The sequence below is a fragment of the Carcharhinus amblyrhynchos genome, chromosome 21 (assembly GCF_965287045.1).
Source record: "Carcharhinus amblyrhynchos chromosome 21, sCarAmb.v2.hapA, whole genome shotgun sequence".
NCBI lineage: Eukaryota > Metazoa > Chordata > Chondrichthyes > Carcharhiniformes > Carcharhinidae > Carcharhinus > Carcharhinus amblyrhynchos.
The window spans coordinates 9966742-9993015 of NC_137344.1; the positions used below are offsets into that span (position 1 = coordinate 9966742).

General features: G+C 46.0%; 1 protein-coding gene across 4 annotated transcripts in view; it reads left to right on the forward strand.

Moving 5' to 3' along the window:
- st6galnac (ST6 (alpha-N-acetyl-neuraminyl-2,3-beta-galactosyl-1,3)-N-acetylgalactosaminide alpha-2,6-sialyltransferase) overlaps positions 1 to 26274 on the forward strand; it is a 76172-nt gene that overhangs the window by 16605 nt on the left and 33293 nt on the right. For all 4 annotated transcript variants that reach the window (XM_080209470.1, XM_080209471.1, XM_080209472.1 and 1 more), the window contains exons 2-3: positions 3350 to 3471; positions 11182 to 11383. In XM_080209470.1, coding sequence (XP_080065596.1) covers positions 3374 to 3471; positions 11182 to 11383 — 300 coding nt within the window. In that variant the 5' untranslated portion in view covers positions 3350 to 3373. The remainder of the gene's footprint in view (positions 1 to 3349; positions 3472 to 11181; positions 11384 to 26274) is intronic.

Here is a 26274-nt window from a genome sequence, read left to right on the forward strand (position 1 = left end):
TGTGTGTGTGTGTGTGTGTGTGTGTGTGTGTGTGTGTGTTCCTGATCGGCACCACGACATAGGACCTCAATACAGCAGATGTGTCTCCACTCACTCCCATTTTGAAGAATAGTCTATCCAACTTGAACAAGTCACCACAACTAAAACACACACAGATTACCTGATTCAATTTTGTTTGCTGCTGCTTTATAAAAAGAAGTTCATTGGTTGTAAAATGTGTTGGGATGTGCTGAGGTTGTGAAAGACACTATATAAATGCAAGTTCTCGCTACTTGCATTGCCTGAGGTCAAAGTTTGTTGATCTAACTCTGTTTGATTTTGGACAGTGCAAAGAAACGACGTTACTGTGGCGTTTCTCCTTCCTTTTGTTTGCATATCTGAACAGCTTTGCTTGTACTATTGGTTTAATCTTGCTACAGGTGGTGCATGGGGAAGTTGTGTGGCACAGCAGGTAGTGTCCCTGCCCCAAGCTCTGGGTTCAAGTTCCAATTCAGGACTTGATGACATTCAAACAGGTTGAGGTTTAAAGCGTTCTAACACGCACACCCATTCTGGGCTGTTAACAATGAGAGATTCTGGCTAAGCTACCTGATAGAATGTTGGCACCTCCACCATCACTATCCAAAGCTACAGACTACAATCTGCAGAATGGCAAAGCAGCTTGGAGAGCAGAGTTAACTGTACCTCACCACCATGGTGCATGCTACAGGCTCCAGCCACACACTTCTCCCTTGAAATGAGGCCCCGCCATCGGGTATCACCCCTCTCTGCCAGCTGACCTTGTTCTCACACTTAACTCAGCCTGGGTGGCACAGTGGTGAGCACAGTTTGTCTCGCAGCGCCAGGGACCCGGATTCAATTCCCGGCTTGCGTCACTGCATGTTCTCCCCATGTCTGCATGGGTTTCCTCCAAGTGCTCCGGTTTCCTGCAAAAGACGTGCCTGTTAGGTGCATTGGCCATGCTAAATTCTCCCTCAGTGTACCCAAAACATGCGCTGGAGTGTGGCAGCTAGGGGATTTTTCACACTAACTTCATTGCAGTGTTAATGGAAATCTAGTTGTGACAAAAAGTGTTACTATGGGTCCTAGCTCCACCTGTCTTTCGGGTATCCTCCCTCACTTCTTTTTCTGAGACGTTGATGACAGTATCAGTGCTGTTTGCTGCAATTTAAGCAACTTGTCTGCCAATTTCCACCCTTTTCTCTTCCTTCAGATAATCCACCACCAACTCTTCTCCCTTTCCTTGATTTCCCTGAGTCAATTTCTGGGAAGCCTGCTGACTCCTGCAGGCAACTCAACAGTACCTCCTTAAACCCTGCTTCCATTCTCCTAGCTCCTTTTGTCTGTCACATCCACCTTGATGACGCAACCTTCCATTATCAGTGTTTTGACATGTCCTCCTTTTTCCTCAACCATGGATTTCCCTCTGCTGCGTTTAACAAAACCCTTGACGTCTATACCCTATTTCTCGCTACGCTGCTTCCACCCTTTCCCCTCCCTCCCAAAGCCACGATACGTTCGTCTTTTGCTCTCCTCCTCTAACCGAGCAGCCTGCACACTGTATCGACCTTTGCCACCACCAAATATTTCTTCCCTTGCCCTCTCCTTTCAGCATGGCAAAGAGACCATTCCTGCACTAAAAATGTCCAGCATTAATGGGGTTAATGTGTGACTGAGTACAGCACTGCCTACACGGTGGCATGTGACCCAGGGGTCAGTGTGGTGCTGAGTAGACCTCAGCATGAAGGTAGCTCTTGGCTTGTACCCTATGAAGACGTAAAGGTTAACCTATGGGAACTACTTTGAGACAAACTGATCTGTAACCGACTTCCCTCTGCAACACCCTGGTCTGGGGCAAACCCCTCCCTCCCCTTGCAGGCCGCTCACCTCCTCCATCCTCACTACTTCAAGTCTCAAACACTTCCTCTGGGTGAAACAATGAATGATAGGTAATCCTGTCAATTTATATGTCTTCGCTGCTCACAATGTATCCTAGGGCAGAACAGCCCCAACTCAGAGCACAGGCATGACCCTGAGCTCCTGGGCGACCATCCTTGTCCATTCTCCAGTTTGCTCTCACATTGACCTCTCCTGCTCTGTGATGCTCCATGTGTTTGAGGGACGGCATCTCTCGTAGAATCCCTTCAGTGCGTTTGGCCCATTGAACCCAAACTGACAACAATCCCCCCCCCCAGGCCCTAACTCCATAACCTCACACATCCGCCTTGCTAGTCCCCCTGACACTAAGGGGCAATTTAGCATGACCAATCAAAGTAACCCGCACATCTTTGGAGTGTGGGAGGCAACCAGAGCACCTGGAGGAAACCCACACAGACACGGGGAGAATAGGCAGACTCCACACGGACAGTGACCCAAGCCTGCAATTGAAGCTGGGTCACTGGTGCTGAGAGGCTGCAGTGCTAACCACTGTGCCACTCCGATCTCTCGCCTTTCAATTAGACCATTCACAGCCTTCCAGACTCAACACCTGAGTTGGACGATTTCAGACTATCATCTACCTAATCTGCTTTTGAGGTTTCAACTTTAATTTGATGTTTTTCCTGTTTTTTTTTGCTTTTGGGGGTGTTTGATATTCAGGATTTTAGCACTCACATCTCCTGTAGACTTTGCTTCCTCACTTTAACCCTCCTTGACGACTGCACCTTCATAGAATCCCTCCTGTCTTCCCCTGTCACACTCCTTCCCTTGTGTCCTGTTACCCACCCACCACTTCCCCTCCCCTCCCCTCCCCTCGTCACTAGTTTAAAGCCTTTGCATCTCAAACCTTTTCCAGCTTTGATGGAGGTAAAAGGAACTGCATGGCAGCACAGTGATTAGCACTGCTGTCTCACAGCACCAGGCACCCGGATTCGATTTCGGGTCACTGTCTGTGTGGAGTTTGCACATTCTCTCCGTGTCTGCGTGGGTTTCCTCCGGGTGGTCCAGTTTCCTCCCACAGTCTGCAAGACGTGCTGGTTAGATGCTAAATTCTCCCTCAGTGTACCCGAACAGACACCAGAGTGTGGCGACCAGGGGATTTTCACAGTAACTTCATTGCAGTGTTAATGTAAGTGTACTTGTGGCACTAATAAGTAATCTTTACTGATGCTGCCAGACTTGAGTGTTTTCCACAGTTGTGCTGCTTCCCCATTTTCCCAAGGGCAGCTTTGCAAATTCTCTGACAACAAAGCTGGGGAGTTTAGAATGAGTCCGCTGGGTTTGATGTGAGTTGAAGGTGGGGGAGTTGCTGCAATGTGAACTGAGGACAGCTGGAGGGGTTGCTGGCTGTGAATTTATCCCCCTCTCAATTGAATATGGATTTTTTCTTTTTCTCTCTCTCACTCTGAAGTTGACGGTGACCGAGCTGTTTGAAATGAGGTTTATATCTGTGAAGATTATCCTTGCCCTGAGTGGTGCTTGTTTATTGACGTTTTTCATCTCCTCCCGCCTCCTAAATGGATCATTGTACAGGTACTGTGTGGGGGTGGGGGAGGGGGGGTTGGGGTTTGTGTGTGGAGGGGGGTGGGGGGGGGATTGGGGGGTTGGGGTTTGTGTGTGGAGGGGGGTGGGGGGGGATAGTGTGTAGGATGGGGGATTGTGTGTGGAGGTTATAGCGAGGGTGGGAGGGGGATTGTGGTGGGTGTGTGGGATGGGAAGTGGATTGGGACTGTGGGGAGGGTGGTCGGGGACTGTGTGGTGGTGGTGGTGGGGGTGAAGGTTGGGGGACAGATAGTGGGAAGGTTGAAGTTTGTGTGGGTGGTAGGGGTGAGTGTGGGTGGGGGTGGGGGCGGGGGGTGTGGGTAGGTGGTGTTGCCTTCTAGTTTCATACAGTGCAAGCTTTTATCCCTGCCCCTTCCCCTTTAACTCTTGTTACGAATATAAAATTAACTTCTCCAATAAGTCATTGCCTTTTTTTCCTCCCAATTCCTATTTTCTTTCCTTTCCTGTCAGGTGAGTTGATTATTGTTGGGCGTGGATAAATATAGAATGTAGTTAATTGTTCTTTGCACTCTCTGGGAATCCCTTCCTGTTTGTGTCAAAGATATCTCTCCCTATCCCCTCCAAAAACAGTCTTATTTCCTTCCCTATTTAGTGTGATAATTTGCAGGTAATGTTCCCCTTCGCGTGTGTGTGTGTGTGTGTGTGTGTGTTTATTTATGAAAGTAAACATTTTTTTGTAAGAACCCACTGATTCTAATAAGCCAACAGAAACATTTCTGGATAGAATTCCTGTCTGATGTTCCGGACACTTGGACAAAGAGCAGACACCAAGTTAACAAGAGGATGTGTTAATAATAACCGGAATTGCTGTGCACGCAGTCTTAAATGAAACATTGCAAGTTCCCCAACTTCTGCGTTTCAGACAATTGAACTTTTAGAAGTTGAAAGTATCTGGGAAGTTCCACCCTTTTGCCTGTACCACCTACTGTTTCCCTTCTACAACACTGAGGCAATTGGCTTTGCTCCTGAACAAATATTTGTTTGTTACATTTCCGGTGCTGCTGACCACACGAAAGGCAGTAACTGTTTAGTTACGTTGACTCGCGCACACGGGGCTAGTTTGTACAATTAGGTGTTGGAGAGGATTGTGTGGAGTTAGGGTCATTTTGTCTGTTTTTGAGTTACGCTGGTATCTAGAGTGGATTCTCTCTGGTGTCGAAAATTAGGGGTGGAAAACAACAAAGTATGAATATGTTGGATTTTTATGTGGTTCATAATCCTACTTGTATAGAAATAAAATGATTCTGGTATTTGATTGCAAATTGTCTGATAATGGTCTGTGAGTGAATTCTCTCTGGTGTAGGAAACAACAAAGTATGAATATGTTGGATTTTAATCTAATCTATGCAGAGGGGTGGTTTTCTTTCGATGGCTATTTATATGTAGTCTTTTGCTCTGGAGATATGAACTTCAGCTTTGACCAAAGAGGTAAGAAAAACAGCAAATGAGGTTTTATTGTGTGGCACTGCCACGTATCTTCCAGATTTAGTTTGTGGTTTAAAGAGCGGCAAATTAGGGACTCTGGTGTCTAGTTATTACCCCTCTCAAAAGTTTGACATTGGAGTGAGATAAATGTCAATAAGACAATGTCAAACTGTGCAGCTGTTAGCCTTTGACCCAGTAAACCTCATGCCGGGTGAGGGCTTGGCTGTACAGAGACGTGTAGGGAGTGTTTTTAGTATTTGTGAAATATTGGGAGCCTGCTCTTGAGATTCGGTTGGAGGCAAAAGGCATTTATTCCTATGTTTCGTAATGGGGGAGGGGGTGGGATTCACTCCTCCTCCTTTTTCCCCCACCCTCAAGAAGCAGTTAAAGTTTATTTATTACTCACAAGTAGCTTACATTAACACTGCAATGAAGTTACTGTGATAATCCCCTAGTCACCACACTCCGGCACCTGCTCGGGTACACTGAGGGAGAAGTTAGCAAGGCCAGTGCACCTAACCTGTATGTCTTTTGGGAGGAAAGTGGCGCAGCCGGAGGAAACCCATGCAGACACGGGGAGAACATGCAAACTCTACACAGACAGTGACCCAAGCTGGGAATTGATCCCGGGTCCCTGGCGCTATGCAGAGCAGTGCTAACCTGTTTTCTAAGGCATGGGGGAAGGTTCATTTTGGACTTGTTGAATTTGGGGAGATGAATGCAGAGTCTGATGTACCAATTGAAAAGCACTTGAAGAGCATTTGTTTTCTGACAGACTTTTGAATTTCAAAAGTAAGGTCTCCTTTCTGTAACAAATATGCAGCTTTTATTGGCCATGATTTCTGAAATGAGTTCTAAGTGCTGCCTCCAATGGGAAAATAGGGTTTCCCTTGTGAAATTGAACGCTCCTGTCAATCAAAGCATTTCAAATAGGTCTGGTAACACTCTTTCAATTTGATTTATTATTGTATTGGGATACAGTGAAAAGTATCGTTCTTGCGCACTACACAAACAAAGCATACTGTTCATAGAGAAAGAAAGGAGAGAGTGCAGAATGTAGTGTTTCAGTCATAGGGTGTAGAGAAAGATCAACTTAATGCGAGGTTGGTCCATTCAAAAATCTGACAGCAGCAGGGAAGAAGCTGTTCTTGAGTCGTTTTGGTACATGGCCTCAGACTTTTGTATCTTTTTCCTGACAGAAGAAGGTGGAAGGGAGAATGTCCAGGGCACGTGGGGTCCTTGATTATGCTGGCTGCTCGGGTCTTCTGAAGTTAACCAAGGGAAATCCCCACCGTACAAAGAATGCTGCTGTGATATTGAAGGGTTCCAGCTGTTTGTGGGGGGGGGGGTGGGGCAAGGATTCTAATGTGACTAGGCCACTTCAAAGGTTTTACAGAACACAGACAATAATAAAGGATTTTACCAGACAGGTGCCTGAAATCACCATCCAAAGAATGGTTTCCAGGGCATCAATAAGAAGTTCACCCACTAGAGCCCCATTCTGGGGGAGACCCCTAAAATCCACCTCCAGGTCTCTTGAGGGCTTCACCCGGGCAGCTGCAGAGAAGCCCATGGGCACAGTTGGAGATGGTACTTACCTCCTTGCTCTTCCCCTCCACACCTCCAGTGTGCATGGCATCTGGCCTCTACTCATCAGGCCCAATAAAGCTTGGCACCCACAGGCCTTCCCGTGGGGTGTGAGGGAGAGGTTTGGAACATAATTATGTTCCAAATTATGCACATCTTTGGACTGTGGGTGGAAACTGGAGCATCCAGAGGAAACCCATGCAGATGTGGGGGGAGGGGGAATGGCTACGTGGAGGGTTTTCCCACAGCGGAGGCAGCTCGGCATTGCCTGTCAGGATTTTCTGGCCCCAATGGCCATTTGCGTTGTTTTTTTTGGCCACGCCACCAGGGGACTTGGATGTGGAGTTGGTCGCCTACAGCGCGGTGCTGGAAAATCCCACCCATTAACTGTTTAGCTCTCCACGGATGTTGTCAAACCGGCAGAGTTTTTCATTATGCCTTCATTACGGGTCATACCTTCCCAAGATGCAGAAGCCAATGGGCATGCTTGCTGCCTTTTGCGAGAAATGATAACTCAACATTGTCTCTGAAGGAGTGTCAAGTATTGTGTGGAGTACAATGATTTCTGCACTGCTTAATCAATCAAAGTGTCAACCCCATTGAATTAAACATTACAGGGTTGAATAGAACTGACGGTGAGTGTTAACAATATCAACTTGCGTTTATGTCACTTTTTTCAAGGCAGAGAAAACCGTATCTAAGGCACTTTATCATCTGTTTTTCTCCCTGTGTTTTTTGTAATCAGAGAATTGGATTTTAAAGGAGGGTTTTAAAGAGTTTAGACAGTAGGGTTGGACTTCACGATGAATGTAAGGCTGGCAGCACGCTGGCACAGAGGTTAGCACTGCTGCCTCACAGTGCCAGGGACTCTGGTTCAATTCCGGCCTTGGGTGACTGTGTCTGTGGAGTTTGCATGTCTCCCCGTGTCTGCGTGGGTTTCCTCTGGGCGCTCCGGTTTCTTCCCACAGACCAAAGATGTGCAGGTTAGATGGATTATAGAATGCTACGGTGCAGAAGGAGGCCACTCAGCCCATTGCGTCTGCACCGACCACAATCTCTGGTGCTGTGAGGCAACAGTGCTAACCACTGATCCACCATGCTGCCCTGGATTGGCTAAGTTGCCCCTTAGTGTCAAGGGAATAAGTGGGGTAAATGAGCGGGGTTATGGGGATAGGGCCTGGGTGGGCTTGTTGCCAGTGCAGGCTCGATGGGTCGAATGGCCTCCATCCATCTTCTATGTAAGATCTCAGCTGAATAAGCTGGCTTGTGTAGAGTTAGTGGGGCAGACGTGAAGAATGCTTGAATGGAAAATTGTAGGGCTGGAGACAGTGAAGGGGTGACAATTTAAAATTGGAGATAGTGGAGAGCATTTGTCTGCCTTTTGGTGAGGGAGCAAGATGGCCGAATGGCATTTGCCGGATCGAATCTGGTGTTGCCAGAGGGCCGGGAGGGGGTTTTGGAGATGGGAGTTTGTTTGGTGAGAACGAGGTTGGAGGCTGTGCTGAGAGTTCAGTCGGACGATGAGGGTGTAAATTGTCTGATTTCAGCCTGGGGCAGTGACGTCTGCTGCAACAGTACACAGCTAGTGACAGACTGAACCTTCTCAAGTTGTCATTTAACACTGGTCATCAAAAGCAACTGAGAAAAGATCAGGAAGTTGAGCTGGCTATCCGTTATTGTGAATCTGTAAGGTGTTTGTATAATTTTGTCAAGGGACAGAAATTGACCCTTCCAAACATTCACAATTGGAGCAGCATTAGCCCATTTAGATCATTCAAATTTATGGTTCATCTTTTGCCTCAGCTATACCTGCTTTGATTCTTTGACAGTCCAAGAATTTATCAGTCTCTAGTAAAACATACCCTAGGTCTACGACTCGAATTAATAATCCTATTAATAAATAATCAGATCAATAAAGTGTAGAAGGAGGTAATTTGGCCCATTGAGTCTGCACCAGTGACAATCCCACCCAGGCCCAATCCATGCAATGCCACATAATCCCCCTGACATGAAGGGGCAATCCCACCCAGACGTGTTCTCCATAACTCCAAGTATTTACCTCACTAATCCCTCTAACCTACTCATCTTGGAACACTGAAAGGCAATTTATTGTGGCCAATCTACCTAACCTACACACCTTTGGATTGTGGGAGGAAACTGGAGCACCCAGAGGAAACCCACGCAGGCAGTGATCTGAAGCTGGAATTGAACCCGGGTCCCTGGCATTGAGGCAGCTGTGCCTTCAGCATTCAGACTCTCCATGGCAATTATGGCTCATATTCTGAGTCTGAATACAATCCCCAATCTGACTGGTTCAGTGTATTTTCCCCAGTCATTTCAAAATGTCAGGCAGATAAGGATCTTTTACTTACTTTGAGGGCCTTTTTTTTATATAGAATCCCTCCAGTGCAAGAGGAGGCCATTTGGCCCATTAAGTCTGCATTGCCTCTCCGACAACAATCCCACCCAGGCCCTATCCCTGTAACCCCACATTACACCATCCCCCCCACTCCCCATTCCCCCAACTTACACATTGTTGGTCACTAAGGGTCAATTTAGCATGGTCAATCCAGCTAACCTACACATCTTTGGACTGTGGGAGGAAACTGGAGCACTCAGAGGAAACCCACGCAGTCGCAGGGAGAAGGTGCAAACTCCACACAGACAGTGACCCAAGGCTGGAATTGAACCTGGGTCTCTGGAGTTGTGCGGTAGCAGTGCCAACCACTGTACCACCCCTGCCTCCATTACCACATTTACCATTTCCCATTTGTTTCTGGATGTTGTCAAGCGATCTTTGTTGTGTTCTGTAAATTTGCCCACACATTATTACCACAAATTTGGTTTGCCCAAGTTATGAAGATTAAAATCATCCATGATTACTGTGTGGAGTTTGCATGTTCTCCCGGTGCCTGCATGTGTTTTCTCTGGGTGCTCCCGGTTTCCTCCCACATACAAAGATATGTGGGTTAGGTGGATTGGCCATGCTAAATTGACCCTAGTATTAGGGGATTTAGCAGATTAAATATGTGGGGTTATGGGAATAGCGATGTGTGGGATTGTGATCAGTGCAGATTTGATGAGCCAAATGGCTGCCGCATGCGCAGTAGGGATTCTATGATGATTATATTAGTCTTATTACAAGCATCTCTAATTTCTTGATCTATGCCAAGCACTATTAGGGGCCCCATTACCTCTCCCCATCAGTGTGTTCTGCCTCTTAGTGTTTCTTTGCTCCATCCAAACCGATTCTGCATCTTCTTAATTTTTGATAAGATCTTGTCTCTCTTGCTCTTTTTAGCCAATCCATTTGTTATCAGGGCTGCTCCTCCTTTTGTATTGCTTATCTTTTCTAAAAGTCCAGTGTCCTACAATAATTAATTCCCAACCTTGGTCACTTTGCAACCATGGCTGAAATTTTAGCTCCCGCCCCCAAACCCCCCATGGAAGTCGGAGTGGGCGAGGGACAGAACATGGGAAACTCAGTTGACTTCAGGCGGGATTTTACAGTTTTGGGATGAGCCAGGCCGCAAAATCCCACCTCACGTCTCTAATGGCTATTAGATCAAATCTAGAACCATAGAATCCCTAGAGTGCAGAAAGAGACCATTCGGCAGAGCATCTTAACTAGGCCCACACCCTGCCTCAGTCCCTCAACCCCTCTAACCTTCTCTTCTAACCTCTAACCAACTCTTCTAGCCTACACTCCTGGGGACACCGGGGCAATTTAGCATCGCCAATCCACCTAACCTGCACATCTTTGGACTGTGGGTGGAAACTGGAGCATCCAGAGGAAACCCATGCAGATGTAGGGGGGAGGGGGAATGGCTATGTGGAGTTTGCACAGTCACCCAAGGCTGGAATCAAACCCAGGTCCCTAGTGCTGAGAGGCAGAAGTCCAAACCATGGTGCCACCCATATTTTCTCCTCCATTGTTAATTCAGCCATCTTGTTGCGAATGCACTTTCCAATGTGGTGCCTTTAACTTAAACTGTTTTGACCTGGTGGTCACCCGTTAATGCCAAATTAACCAGCTCACTCTCTCTCCCTTCTCTGCAGAGGCAGAAACTTGATCGCAGGGATTCAAACGTGAATTTGTGGGAAAGCTGGGTGTGGATTAGGAGAGGCGGGCGTGAATTTGGGAGGGATCAAAGGGATCTGGAATTGTGGCCTGATTTGACACAGGAGATCTAGTTTGGTGGGGGGGGGGGGCCTTGCTGTGCTTTGCCCTAACATCACATTGGGCGCTGGAACCAGATTTGCACCCACAGTTAGCGTTGATGTAAAATGGGAACCATGTTGGACTGCTCAACATCAAGAATAATATCATTGGATTACATGCAAGAGGTTTGGGTCAAAACTTTTCCCAAATCCTTTTCTGTTTGAAAGTTATGTCTTGTTTCTTGGATCAGTAATGGGCTGAAAGGTTATGGGGAGAAGGCAAGAAAATGAGGATGAAGGAGCTTATCAGCCATGATTGAATGGCAGGCAGAGCAGACTCAATGGGCCGAATGGCCTAATTCTACTCGTATACCTTATGAATTGATGATCTCTTAAAAGGTGCACAATGTGGGTAGAATATGGGGTCTCGGGAAGGGATGGGTTGTTTGAATAGCTTTATCCATAACCTTGTGATTGTAACCTGCTTTATTGAATGTTTTCTTTCAGTAACGCGAGGTTGTTGACTCCTGAAGCCACCAGCGCGAAGAATAACCTATCTTCTGAGGATGCGAGGCGTGTGGAGTTTTGGGTTCTTAGAAAAAATGAAAGTTTGCTTGAAAATGTTGCAAAGACAACGAGTGCGCCAATTCAGTTGGAACCACCGTTCCCAGGGGATCTGTACGCCACAGATGCTACCTACCTTCATTCAGTAAGTTGTAATTTTGACTATACTGCTGTTTAATTAGCTAGCTATGTCAGTTTGTGCTTGTATCTTGAATTTACAGATTTATTAATAACTTGCAGCATGACTGCTAGAATCCTTAGTAAACAACAGGGACGCGTTAGCACTATTTCCTCAGAGCGTCATGGGTTCGATTCCCAGCTTGGGTCATTGTCTGTGTGGAGTCTGCATGTTCTCCCCGTGTCTGCATGGGTTTCCTCCAGATGCTCTGGTTTCTCCCCCCTCACTTTGAAAGACGTGCTGGTTAGGTGCATTGGCCGTGCTAAATTCTCCCCCTGTACCCGAACAGGTGCCGGAGTGTGGCCTCTAGGGGATTTTCACAGTAACTTCATTGCAATGTTAATGTAAACCTGCTTGTGACACTAAATAAACTTTATACCTTGAATCAGGTGCTGAAGATGATGGTGTAACGGAAATATTGAAGCAAAAGACAGTTCCATGTCGTTGAATTTGTGTAATTGAAATACAGAGCCATTTGTGGGTCTTGTGCATTTTAATTTTGTGTCATGCTTGCTTACAAAAGCTTCAGATTAAAAATGGTTCTTCAAAGGGTACAACATCCCACGAGGCAATGGAAAAGGAGATTTTAATGCTGCAGAAATTTTTCTTGCCCTGTAACTTAATGGCCACACCATCAGTTTCTTCCTTCTCTACCCATTACCCATTTCCACACACTCGCCTGGGGGCAGATCACCACGATAGTGAGGACTGTCCGTGTCTCTCTAATGGTGGCACTGTGATTTCATTGGCTTTGTGTGTACAACGGTACACAAGTCCTCGGTGGATTATAGCAAGTGTCAGGAATGTTGCCTGGTTGAGGAGTCTAGGTCTATACTTGATGGAGTTTGGAAGGATGAGGGCATCTGATTGAACAATACTGAGAGGCCTGTGTAGAGTGGACGTGGAGAGGATGTTTCCACCAGTGGGAGAGACTAGAGCTCAAGGGCACAACCTCAGAGTGAAGGGACGCTCCTTTAAAACAGAGATGAGGAGGAATTTCTTCAGCCAGAGGGTGGTGAAACTGTGGGACTCAGTTCCACAGAGGGATGTGGAGACCAGGTCATTGAGTGTCTTTAAGACAGAGATAGACAGGTTCTTGATCAATAATGGGATCAAGGGTTCCAGGGAAGAGGCAGGAGAGTGGGGATGAGAATCATATCAGCCATGATTGAATGATGGCGCAGTCTCGATGGGCCAAATGGCCTAATTTTATTCCTAAATCTTATGGTGATGTGTCTTTATAAATTATTAGGAAAACTACAGCCAATCAAATGGAAAGTGTGTGGCCGTTTACTGTTCCAAGCTGTGTGCTGCTCACTGCAAAAATAGAGATGGTATCAATCGATCAGATAGGACCCGAGCTGTTTGTTGTGAATACTTAGCACGTTTGGATGTACCGCCTTTAGCTTAATCTTAGGAGCTCAGATTATGGTGCCGAAGAAGGCCATTGGGCCCATCGTGTCTGTGCCAGCTCTCCAAAGGGGCGTCGTGACTTAGTGCCATTCCCCTGCCTTTTCCCTGTACATTGTTTCTACTCAAATAAGCTCTTAATCGCTTGAAAGCTTTGAACCTGCCTCCACCACACTTCCGGGCAGTGCATTCCAGACCCAAACCACACGCTGTTTGAAAAAGAATTTTTCTCACGTTATATTTGTTTCTTTAGCAAACCATTTTAAATCTATACCCTGGCGTTCTCTCTCCTTTTACAAGGGGGAACAGTTTCTCCCTCTCTACCCTGTCCAACACCCTCATGATTTTGAACATTTCCATCAAATCTTCTACTAATTTGCTTTCTTCTCTCTGAGGAGAACAGTCCCAACCCTTTCCAATCCATCCTCATTACTGAAGTTTCTCCTCCCTGGAACCGTTCCTGCACACTCTCTCCAATGTATCCACATCCTCCCTGGCACCCGGAACTGTACACTGTATTCCAGCTGAGGTCTCACTAGTGTCTGCACTTGTGCAACCAGGTCCCTCTGTTCCTGCACCCACACAAGTCCATGTTCTTCCTACCAAACTACATCAGCTTGCAGTTCTCTGCATTGAACGTCATCTGCCACCTTATTGCCGACTGCGCCAGCTTGTCTGTGACTATTTGGAGTTCTATTTTGATCTGGTGCCGGCCTAGCCATTATTGTGCTATTATTTGGCGCTCTGTCCCTTCCCGACCTATTGTGCAGTTTTGTGTTCGGTAACGATGCTGTTGATTTTGATCCAAATTTAGCGCGATTGTGTGCCCGAGGAGTAGCTCACATTGTGTGCACACTTTTACACCCAGAGGTGCCACAAATATCTGTGTGTGTGTGGTTGCTGCAGCCTGATGTCTGCTGCGTTTACTACAGAGCACTCTCTCTCAGGCTGTGTCTCTGCCGTCCTCTCGGCAATGATTATGTGGAAACAGGCGTTGCACGTCGCAGGAGGAATATTGAAGGTGGATACAAGCTGGCCTCCTTGTATTCTGTTCCTTAACGCTGTGTCACTGTTGAAATACTTGGCGGTCTGGGCTGGAGCTTACTTCAACTCCCCCAGTGCAAAATGTTGGGGAAACTGTCTCTGTGCAGAATACAAGGAGGCCAGCTTGTATCCACCTTCGATATCCCACCTCCGATGTGCAATGCCTGTCTCCAAGTAATCATTGGAGAGAGGGGGCAGAGACACAGTCCGAGGGAGAGTGCTCTGCACTAAACGCAGCAGAGGTCGGGCTGCAGCAAACACGCACAGATACTTGTATCTCTGGCTGCATCTCTGTCCCCATCTCTCCCTCAAGTGTAAACAGAGCAGTATATTTTCATTGTTTTGCTATGCTGATCTTTGGCACCAGCTAATGGAAAGTTTTTTTTTGTTGTAATTATGCAGAAGCTTGCACCATAACCTAAGCTGTGACGTTAACACCGACTTCCTGATTGCATTCCAAACTTAACCCCTTGCTTCCTTTTGCCCCACGGATCTATCCTGATCAATCTTGAACGCTTACAATAGCAGCTACAATTTGTATGTTATCTTTGGTAAAAGATCGCTAGGCACTTATAAAATCATAGAAATCCTACAGTGCAGAAGGAGGTCATTTGGCCCATTGCATCGGCAATGACCTTCTGACTGAGTACCCCACCCAGACCTCCTCTGCCCACCCTATACCTGTAAGCCCACAAATTTACCATGGCTAATCCATCCGGCCTATACATCTTTGGATACTAAGGGGCAATTTAGCATGGTCAACTCACCTAACCTGCACTATTTGGACAGTGGGAGGAAACCAGAGCACCCAGAGGAAATGTGTGCAGACAGGTGGAGAACGTGCAAACTTCAGACAGTCACCCGAGGCCAGAATCGAACCCAGTGCTGTGAGGCAGCAGTGGACAATGAATGGCACAGTGGTTAGCACTGTGCCACCGTACCGCCCATTAAAGTTAAAGTTTCTTAAGTAGTCAGAAGTATGGCTTACATTAACACGGCAATGAAGTTACTGTGAAATTCCCCTAGTTGCCACACTCCAGCACCTGTTTGGGCCAATACACCTGACCAGCACATCTTTCAGACTGTGGGAGAAAACCATCCTGAAAATGTGCTGGGTAACTATTCCCAAAAGCTTTTACTCTGGAATAGTTAGGGATTTATTTTATTTGCTAATAGTTAATTTGCTCACTGTTAGATAAATAAGTTGTTACATGTTGATTTTTAGTCAGGGATTTATTTTGTATTTAATCACTAGGAGTTACTGAGGCACTACTTCTCTCTCACTTCTTACAGATTATAAGGCAAGGTACTCCTCTGTGGGCGTGAGCTCTCAGAGAGAGAGAGGGCAGGGGTCTGCCCCTGCTTTATAACACTATCAATGATTTATTGATTTGATTTATTATTGTCACGTGTATTGATATGCAGTGAAAAGTATCATTTCTTGCGCGCTATACGGACAAAGCATACCATTCATGGAGATGGAAATGAGAGTGTGCAAAATATAGTGTTACAGTCATAGCTAGGGTGCAGAGAAAGATCAACTTAATGCAAGGTAGGTCCATTCAAAAGTCTGATGGCATCAGGGAAGAAGCTGTTGGTACGTGGCTTCAGACTTTTTTGTATTTTTTTTCCCGATGGAAGAGAGAATGTCTGGGGTGCATGCGGTCCTTAATTATGCTGGGCGCTTTTCCGAGGCAGCAGCAAGGATGCTGGGAAGCTTGTCCACAGCATAGCGAGGAAGCACTGGATTCTCTCCTAACCCAGTCTTTACCCTGTGCAGGGATTGGGTCGTGTCAGTGTTTTCCTGGTGCTGGGAGCCATTGCCTGCAGCAGCCTCTACAGTGTGCTGGGGCAACCTTTTAAACGCCTGGAGAAGCAGCGGGACGATAGTGGGGCAAGCGAACCAGAGGCCCGACCCGTCAACGATACGGTGTGGAACCTGTGTCTGCAATTCGTTTCCTCCGCGTGTCTCTCAGAAGAGCAGAAAAAGTCCCCCTTTGCCCTAGGTTGCTTTTCCTGCTGGAAATCCGACTTTGCTGCTTTTGGAGAAGCTCTTGCCCTTTTTAATCTGTAGTTATAGCAATAATCAGGTGGGTCAGGCTGTATCCATGGAGAGAAATAGAGTTAGTGTTTGTGGTTGCAGTGACCTTTTGTCAGACCTAGAGAAAGATGAGAATGGGAGGGAGGGTGCCAGAAAAACACAGGAAAATATCTCTGGGGAGGAGATTGATTAACGAAAGATTATATGATGTATCAGCCAAAAGCTGGTAATATGGATATTAAAGAAACAATGGTTACAATCAAAGGGGACGTTGCATAGCAACCATCTGAATGCAATGCCAAGGAATAGAGAAGACCAACCCAGCAGAACAAAGAGGAGGAATGGATCAAGGATATAATCATCTTAAGTTATTAAACTCGATGTTGGGTCTAAAAGGCTGGGGAGTTGAAGGAGCTGTTCCTCAAGATCGCATTGAGTTCCGCCGGACAGAAAGATCAGCAAGGTGGAGAATTAAAATGGCGAGCGACTGGAGGTCGGGGTTGTACTTGCCGACTAAACAACTGCTCCACAAGGCAGTCATCCCGCTGGTGTTTAAACAGTGAATACAGTTGAAAGAAGCCCAAGTGAATCAAAACTTGAGGGCTTGAGGCCTGGAACGTTGGGAAGGGGAGGAGGAAGTCGGATAGGTGTTGGCGCAGTAGGGGAGGGAGGAGGTGTTGGGGATGTCTGAAGGGTGGACTCGGGTGTCACGGTAGGGACAGCCCACCAGAGTGCCGAAAGGGGAGGGCACAAGAAGATATGTTTTGGTGGCATGGAGCTGGCAGGTTTGCAATGGCAGAGGTGGTGAGGCAGAAGCGAGTGGGCAAGGGGAGAACCCCCTTGTGATTTTTGGGAAGGGGTGAGGGCAGAAGTGGAACAGACGTGGTGGAGGTTCCTGTCAGCCACACGGTGAAGGAATCCCCGGCTGAGGATAACAAGGACCTGTTGGAAGTGCAGCTGTTGGACGCTCATATTGTCAGAACAGTTGTGACAGAGCCTGAGAAACTTAGTGAATGTAGTAGAGTCCTTTACAAGACGCTGGTTGCATTGTGAAATATTTTATTTAGTACACTCTGGCTTCCACCCTCTCTTCTGTTTTGGTTTTCTTTCCCCCCCACCTCAGGCTGAAATATTCCTACATTTCTAAACTTGTAACCAAAAGTCACCTCGATCTGAAGTATTAACTCTACAGATGCTGAGAATTTCTGGCATTTCTTTTATTTTCTTTAAGATTTCCCGCACCCCTGTAGTATTTTGCTTTGTTCATGGGCGTGACAGTCACGCACAGTGAACGGAAAACACTGAAAATTCATCCTTCGTCTTTTCAATCTGAAGGAAGCTTGGATTGTTCAGCGGGATGATTTTGTTTGGGCGTGGCGTTGCTGGAGCTTTCCAAAACACTCAAAGAGGAACACAGATACATTGATTAAAATTGTGGTCAGAGTACCCCACGCAAGGCTCCTTAAGCTCTCCAGTCTTCATAACAAAAGGCCTGGATATTGTTTATTTCCCTTGTTACCTGGGGCACTTGCGTAGCAAGAAACCTCACAACACCAGGTTAAAGTCCAACAGGTCTATTTTGGTAGCAAACGGCACCAACTTTCGGGGTTTTCCCCTTCGTCTGGTGGGTGGGAGTTCTGTTCACAAACCCCGTAAGCTAGTGGCGTTTACGACCAAATAAACCTGTTGGACTTTAACCTGGTGTTGTGAGACTCCTTACTGTGTTCGCCCCAGTCCAACGCTGGCATCTCCACATCACTTGCATAGCAACAGGACCAGTCCCTTTAAAATGCCTTGACTGCGGGACAGTAGGAGTGCTCTGGATTTTCTAATGTTTAAAATTTTTGTTTATTAGTGTCACAAGAAAGCTCACATTAACACTGCAGTGAAGTTACTGTGAAAATCCCCTAGTTGCCGCACCTGAGGGAGAATTTAACACCTAACCAGCAAGTCTTTCGGACTGTGGGGAAGAAACTGGGGCACCTGGAGGAAACCCACGCAGACACGGGGAGAACATGCAGTCACTGCACAGACAGTAACCCAAGGCCGGAATTGAACCCAGATCCCTGCCAGTGCTTGTGACGATGATAAATGAACTTTAAACAATTCCGTTAATAATCTGGGTGCGTGTGGGGCAGTGTTTCAGGAAAATCTCCTTGCGGCACCTAGATTAAGTATCAAGGAAATTAACTAGAGTTACCTGTCATTGTGTAACTCGATCTCGTAAAGACATCTTAAATTACTGAGAATTATTTTGCCTTAAACCAGGCTATAATACTCTCATTGAGGCCACGCATCACCATTATATGTGACTTACTTCAAATAGCGCAACATTTAGTGAGCTGCTTTTGAAATTACAGACGCGGGTTTTTAAAAGCACCGCATTTAATTTCCCTGATATTAACGAACGGGACTTCTTTTTAAATGTGAAAATAGTTCCTGCGTTTTTGACTTGGAAACGATTTGGAGAGCGAGTGAATTGCTTTTGAAGTTTCTGTTCCGATTTCAGTCTCTTTCCAGCCCGGGATTAATTTTAATTGTGATTTATGAGCAGCACTTTTGAAATGTTAAAAATAGTTCTGTGCATTCTGAGCTGGAAATGATTCCAGAACAATTGCTGGTTGTGTTTTGAAGTTACTTCCTTGGGGTTTCAGCTTGCCTTTTGAATTCTGTCTGCTGTTTGTCGCTTGTAATTTGCGAATGTTCTTCCTGAGTCTCTCTGAATATACATCCATCAAGACGTTTTGCCCAGACTAGCTGAATCTGTTGCTTTGAGGCATAAGTGCTGAAGATATAATTAGTCTAATTACAGGATGGCTCTGAACATAAGCTATAAATACTTGATGCAATTTTTACTTCTGCAATCCTTTTATCCCCTCTGTTTTCTGTGTGTTCGAGGATGTTAATTTCTTGGCCAGTTTTTGAGTACTATTTTTTGATTTGATTTATTATTGGGGTACAGTGAAAAATATTATGTCTTGCACGCTATGCAGACAAAACACTGTTCATAGAGTACATAGGGGAGAAAGCAAGGAGAGAACAAAGAAAATTACAGCACGGGAACAGGCACTTTGACCTTCCAAGCCTGCACTGACCATGCTGCCCGACTGAACTGAAAGCTCCCTACCCTTCCAGGGTCCATATCCCTCTATTCCCATCCTAATAATGTATATGTCAACACGCCCCTTAAAAGTTAGTATTGTATCCGCTTCCACTATCTCCCCCGGCAGCGAGTTTCAGGCACCCACCACCCTCTGCGTTTTTTAAAAAAAAACCCAACTTGCCTTGTACATCTCCTTTAAACCTTGATTTGAATTGAAAAGAGAGCGCAGAATGTACTGTTACAGTCATAGAGTGTAGAAAAAGATCAACTTTAATGCAAGGTAGGTCCATTCAAAAGTCTGGCAGCAGCAGGGTAGAAGCTGTGATTGCATATTTATGGGTATGGCCTTCACAAACGTCTACCCTCTGCTCCTGCTGCAGAGTGGTCAGCCCTTAAGACCAGAAGGAATGTAATTTCTGGATGGACTCTTGTTTTCTTGCAACCCCTGGACATCCACCTGCCTACGCCACCCAAAGGAGATTTTATTCAAGTTTTATTCACTGCTGTAATATGGGAGATGCTTCATCCAAATGATGCACGCCAAGATCCCACGGAGATTTACATTTGTATAGTGGCCACCCTACCTACCTGACATTGTGACACGCTTCACCTAAGTTTTTAAAGTTTTCATTTATTAGTGCCACAAGTAGGCATACGTTAACACTGCAATGAAGTTACTGTGAAAATCCCCCTTGTCGCCACACTCCAGCGCCTGTTTGGGAGGATTTGGCATGGCCGATGCGCCTAACCAGCCTGTTCTTTGAACTGTGGGAGAAAACCAGAGCACCCTGAGGAAACCCATGCAGACATGGGGTGAATGCACAGAAAGTGACCCAAGCCGGGAATCGAACCCGGGTCCCTGGCGCTGTGAATTGCGAGGCCATTTCAGAGGGCAGTCAGTCAGCCTGGAGTTGCCAGATTGGGTAAAGACGGCAGATTTCTCTCCCTAAAATGAGTGAACCAGATGGGTTTATTTTAACTACAATCAGTGATCCCTGTTACTTGTGACGTGCTTTTAATTCCAGATTTTCTAAACGGAATTAAAATTCCACCAGCTGCCGTGGTGGGATTTGAACCTGTGATTATCTGGAGCATTGGTCAGGGTGCCTGGATTACTGAACAAGTGGAAGAGCTTGAGAGCTGCAGATGAGACATTTGAAGAGCTTCCTGTGGAGCCATAGGCTGCGGACCGCTTCGTCCCCTGCCTCCCCCCCCGTCCTTCCCCCGCTTCACCCCCTGCCTCCCCCTGTCCTTCCCCTTCTTCCCCCCGAGCTTGCACAACTGTATGTTTCCCTTCAGACTCTTTTTTTTCTTTAAAAAAAAGGAGAACTTGAAATTATTTGGCATATTTATAGATTTTCGGGACCTCCCAAGAGCTTTACAGTCAATGGAGGACCTTTTTTGAAGTGTAGTTATAATTGTAACGTAGCCAAATGTGGCAGCCAATTTGCATACTGCAAGTTTCCCACAAACCACAGAGGTAAATGGCCAGCTAATGTGTCTTAATGATATTGTTTGAAGGGTAAATGTTGGCCAGGGAGCCAGCAGGATTGCCCTGCTCTTTAGTTCAGCTTCATGGCTCTCGGTTGAAGAACCTCAGACAGTGCAGCACCCCCTCATTGCTGCATGGGCACGCAGGCCTAGGTTACGCACTTGGGTCAGTGCAAAGTGAGCAGGTGCCCACACATTCTGGCTCTTTGAGACTCGTGTTACCAGTATAGTGCCTAAGCTGACAGAAGTGCGACGTGGGTGGCCCACAGTACCTCACGTAGCCGAGAACAGGAAACTGCAAAGTGACACTTGATAGGACGGCACCGCTGCCACGCGGCGTCAGGGACCCAGATCCGATTCCTGTCTGCGTGGAGTTTGCATGTTCTCCCCATGTCTGCGTGGGTTTCCTCCCACAGCCCAAAGCTGTGCGGGTTAGCTGGTTTGGCCGTGCGAAATTGACCCATAACGTCAAGGGGAGTAGCAGGGTAAATGTGCAGGGTTTCAGAAATTGGGATTGTGGTCAGTACAGACTCGATGGGCCAAATGGCCTCCTTCTGTACAGTGGGGATTCTATTCTATGATTGAATGATCAGAATAATCTGGCAGATGGGAGTTCGACGTGTAGGTCAGTCAGCATATTTTCTAAATGTCAGTGCAGACTTGGGCCGAATGGCCACCTTCTGCACTGTAGGGATTCTATGAAATGGTGGGATGTTAGGGGTCGATCTCGGTGAACAGCAATCACGTTAGTGAATGTAGCAAGAAAATTAAAGATGTTAACGGAATGTTGGTTTTTATCATAGACCAGCAGGGAGACAGATGGGTGAAATGAATGCTATATTGTCTAAAGCTGTGGTTAGACTGTACTGGATTCATTTAGTTCAGACCACGACATCGATTGTGGGTGGCACCGTGGTTAGCGCAGCTGCCTCACAGCACCAGGGACCCGGGTTCAATTCCTGGCCTTGGGTCACTGTCTGTGTGGAGTTTGCACATTCTCTCCATGTCTGCGTGGGTTTCCCCCGGGTTATCCAGTTTCCTCCCACAGTCCAAATACATTCAGGTTAAGTTGATTGGCCATGCTACGTTGCCTTTTAGTGTCACGGGAACTACGGGGATGGGAGCTGGGTGGGATTGTGGTTGGTGCAGACCTGATGGGCCAAATGGCCACATTCTGCACTGTCGGGATTCTATCAATGCAAATTCGCAATTTTTTTGTTTAGTCGGTTGTCGGACATGGGGTGTCACAGGCTAGCCAGCATTTATTGCCCATCCCTAGTTGCCCTTAAGAAGGTAGGGAGTTGCTCTTATGACGGCAAGTTACATTGGCTCATATTTCCTTGAAGATAGGTTAGGAAGTGATCGGACGAAGTCTTCTTTTGAACACAGATGAAAATGGTTCAGTGAGAGAGATGGAGAGAAACTGCTTCTTCTGATGGGAAGCCCAGAAGAGAGGGAAACTTTAAAGTGAGAGTGAATCTGTTGGTGCAAGCCTGCGTCCCATGAAGAGTAGTCTCAATCCGGAACGCTCTGATCCAAACAGTTGTTGAAGCTGGGTCAAACTGAAGTTGTTGGGCAAGGGTTTTTCTATACATGGATAAGCAGCAATCACTGAGTAATGGGTAGGGTTGTGTGCTTCTATCATCCGAAACACTGGCTAAAATTCCAGACTAATGGAATTGGACTTGGAACCATGCAAAGGTTACAGCACAGAAGGAGTTCGGCCCATGATGTCCATGCCAGCCTGAGGATAGATGCCCAGGTACCCTTTCCAATCCCACCTTCCTGCCCTCAGCCCATAGTTTTGTAGCTGTAGCACTTAAGGTGCAGATCCAGACTTGTTGCTTCAGACTCGATTTGTATGGGACAATATCTCAGTTGCTATAAAATGATACATCCTTGAACTGGGCAGCGGCACAAAAGATCACCAGCCATCCATCATCTTCTAACGTCAGTATTTGAAAAGGGAATCTACTCTTTTTGAATGTTGAAGCTATTTGTGTGTTTATAACCAGCTGGCCATCCTCGGAGGAACAACTGGTATTGGAATGTGACCTGAGGAATTAACTTACTGATTTTTGATTTATTATTGTCGCATGTATTAGTATAAATGAAAAGTATTGTTTCTTGTGCACGGTACAGACAAAACATAACGTTCATTGAGAAGGAGAGAGTGCAGAAAGTAGTGTTACAGTCATAGCTAGGGTGTAGGGAAAGATCAACGTAATGCAAGATAGGTCCATTCAAAAGTCTGACAGCAGCAGGGAAGACATTGTTGTGCTCTTTATCCTGCCAGCTCCAACCTGTTGCAGCAGGCTAGAAAATCATCTGTTCTGAAAGAGACTGGCTTCCTTTTCCAGTTCTGGGCTGGAACTCTCCAACTGTTCACATCCCGCCACCAATTCCAGCGAGGATGGAGAATTTGGCACTTAGCCAAAATCTCTCATTCAGTGCAGCAGGACTGGAACATCCTGTGTCTCACTGCCCTGTGAGTCTGTGGTTTACAGATGGCACTTACAAAAAGAAAATTTAAGAGACATGAGCATGCGGCACGGTGGTTAGCATTGCTGTCTCACAGCACCAGGGACTGGGTTCGATTCCTGCTTTGGGTCACTGCCTGTGTGGAGTTTGCACATTCTCCCCATATCTGAGAGAGTTTCCTCCCACAGTCCAAAGATGTGTGGGTTAGGCTGATTGGCCATGCTAAATTGACCCTTGTATCGGGGGACTAGTAGAGTAAACATGTGGGGTCAGAGGAATAGGGCCTGGGTGGGATTGTGTTCAGTGCAGACAGATAAGCCATGTGGCCGCCTCCTGCACTGTAGGGATTCTATGTATGCTCTTGTTTTGTGCAGAGACAAACAGAAAGCACCCCCCTGTCGCACTGATCACGAGGCTTTGATGTGATTGTTGAAGACTGAGTGTTGTTAATGTTTTCTGGCATCTTTCCATTTCTCTTCTGGTCTTTAAACTGTGGTTAAAGGATGCGGCTGTTGAGAACAGGTTCCTTGAGGCCAAATTAATTAGCATTTGCCTTTGTCGTTTCAGTGAATAAGTTAACCTTTTGAAGGCTTGCAGGATAAGAGAAACATAAAACTTTAATCAAGCAATGTAAGAAAATATTGGAGAGATTTGTATTTGATTGAACCACGTGAGGTTGCTGTCAAGAATGTTGACGGTTTTGTACTGTTCCACTTTTACTTGGGTCAACAGTTCTTTCTAAAACAAAATGAAAGATTTGTTTAAATTGGATTTCTTTTTGGAAAAAGTCCATTCTTTTTTTTCCCCCCCCTCATCATAATCTCAAAATCCTTTCTTGGGACAGATCAGGAAAGCTTTTGCAATACGATGGTCTATTGGAGCAGGAGATTCCAGACGATAGCTTACATCAGAGGACGATTTAGGGGAATAAATAAGTGATACTGGAGTGTAAGGGGTATGAATGTGGCCTCTGCTCTCTTATTCAAACAAATTGGCTATTGTAAAACATGAACTTTTGTTAGCATCTACTGGCAGTGGTGAGTGACATGTAAACCGAATCCCCAAAAAGGGGAAACTTGACAAGCCATCACAACTGTTATCTCTACTGGTATTTTTACTTCTCTTTGAAATTTAACAACTGAACACCACAAACCTTCTTTATCTCCTAATGCAAATTTCTACCCATGTCTTTTTTTAACCTATAGAACATCCAACTTGGCCCAAACCTTCTTTATCTCCTAATGCAAATTTCTACCCGTGTCTTTTTTTAACCTATAGAACATCCAACTTGGCTTTGACTTCCAATGCCTGCCTTTCACACCAAGACCCTCTGAGGTGTCCTCAGAATGTAGAGATTCTGTCCTCAGCTTAATTAAGTTAGTCATGCATGCGCGCTCAGCCCCTACCATCCTGCTTTACACAATACCACATGGAGACCCCAGAAACATTTTTTAAAAATTTCTTCACGATAATTTAAAAACGTGAGACTATAAAATGTGTGGGAGACGAATACCACATTTTATTTGGAGAAGCCAGAAATGGATGGGTGAAAGGTGTTGAGATATGAACAAACTTGAAGAAGCCATCTCCATGAGGCACAGTCAGTGTTGGATGTGAGTTGACATTCAATATTCTGCAAAGTTGGTTAGAGGTTTAAGGCTAACATTGTGTCTCTTATAAATAAAGTTGGTTATCAAACCTATTGCTCGGGTGGGTACCCATTCTCTTAGTTTCAACGTGAGAGTCTTTGTTAGTCCAGAATTGACTCTTGTAGCCTGCTGCTCACTGGCCCCACACAATTTACCCTCTGTAAACCTGACATCACCCAAAACCCTACTGGCTGACTCCACAGTGGTTTCCAGCCAGATAACACTTTTTTTATTGAATCATAAAATCCTTACAGGGCAGAAAAGGGCATTCATCCCATTGAGTCCGCATTGACTGTGCCACCCAGGCCCTCTGCCCTGCCGTATCCCTGTAATCCCACACATTTCCCATGGCTATTCGATCTAACCTGCACATCTTTGGACAGTGGGAGGAAAGCCATGCAGACACGGGGAGAACTGCAAGCTCCACGCAGACAGTCATCCAAAGCCAGAATTGAACCCAAGTCCCTGGAGCTGGGCCCCTTTTTGTATCTCTCTCCCCCTGCACCCCCCTCCCCCCTTAAACCTATACCCTCTAGTTTTAAACTCCCGTACCTTTTGGGAAAAGATGTTGACCGTCCATCTGATCTATGCCACTCGTTATTTTATAGACCTTCATAAGATCACCCCTGAGCCTCCTATGTTCCAGAGGAAGAAGTCCCAGTTTATCCAGCCTCTCCTTGTAACCCAAACCATCAAGTCTTTGTAGCATCCTAGTAAATCTTTCCTGTGCTCTTTAATGATATCCTTTCTATAATAGGATGATCAGAACTGTACACAGTACAGTGGCTTCTTCAAGTTTGTTCACCACCAGTGTGTGCCACCTTGATTTTAAAATTCCCATCCTTGCCCCTCCTTAGCCTGTAATTGACCCTGTAACTCAGCCCTCAGAGTATCTATGTTTGTCTAATTTGGGACTTCTTGAGCATCCAGATTTTGACCACTCCATTTTTGGTGTCTGTACCTTCAGCTGCCCAGGCCCAATGCTCTGGAATTCTCTCCCTATGTTTCTCTGCCTCTATGTTGCTCTCCTGCTTTCAGACACCCCTTTCCCTGACTCTCTTTAAGCTTTGAGCTATCAATCTTAATATCACCTTGTGCACTTTGTTGTCAGTCTTGTTTTTGAGACGTTTCTGTGAAGTGCCTTGAGCCACATAGAGTGCTGTCTAAAGGATAAAGATTGTCCAGCTGTTTAGTATCTCTGAAGTATCAAGAAAGCAAAAGCGATTTGAAATTCTGTTTTTTTTTGTTCTCCTTCTATTCTTCAAACTCTCAGCCATTACGGAGATTTCCAATCTGTTAGATGGGTACAACTGCTGCACTGATAAATCTACGCCCTTCCCAGGGGTGGTTCCTCAAATGAGAAAGAGGTTGAAAAAATGACAGGGTGGGGTTTGTCGCGAAGCCCCTAAATAGATAACTTTGCGCTTATGGTGAACTGAAATGGCCCGAGGACGACGACCGGGCAAAATCCAGAGCAAGTTGCAGAATAACAGTGGCACTTCCCCATATTAGTGGGCAAGAAATTTCACTCCCTCATGCAAATATTCGCAAGTTTCATCAAAACGTAGTCATTTCAGCTCTGTCTTGAAGGGACAAAAGAATTTTTGCCTCTGTAGCGCCTTTCATCAGCTCAGTATGG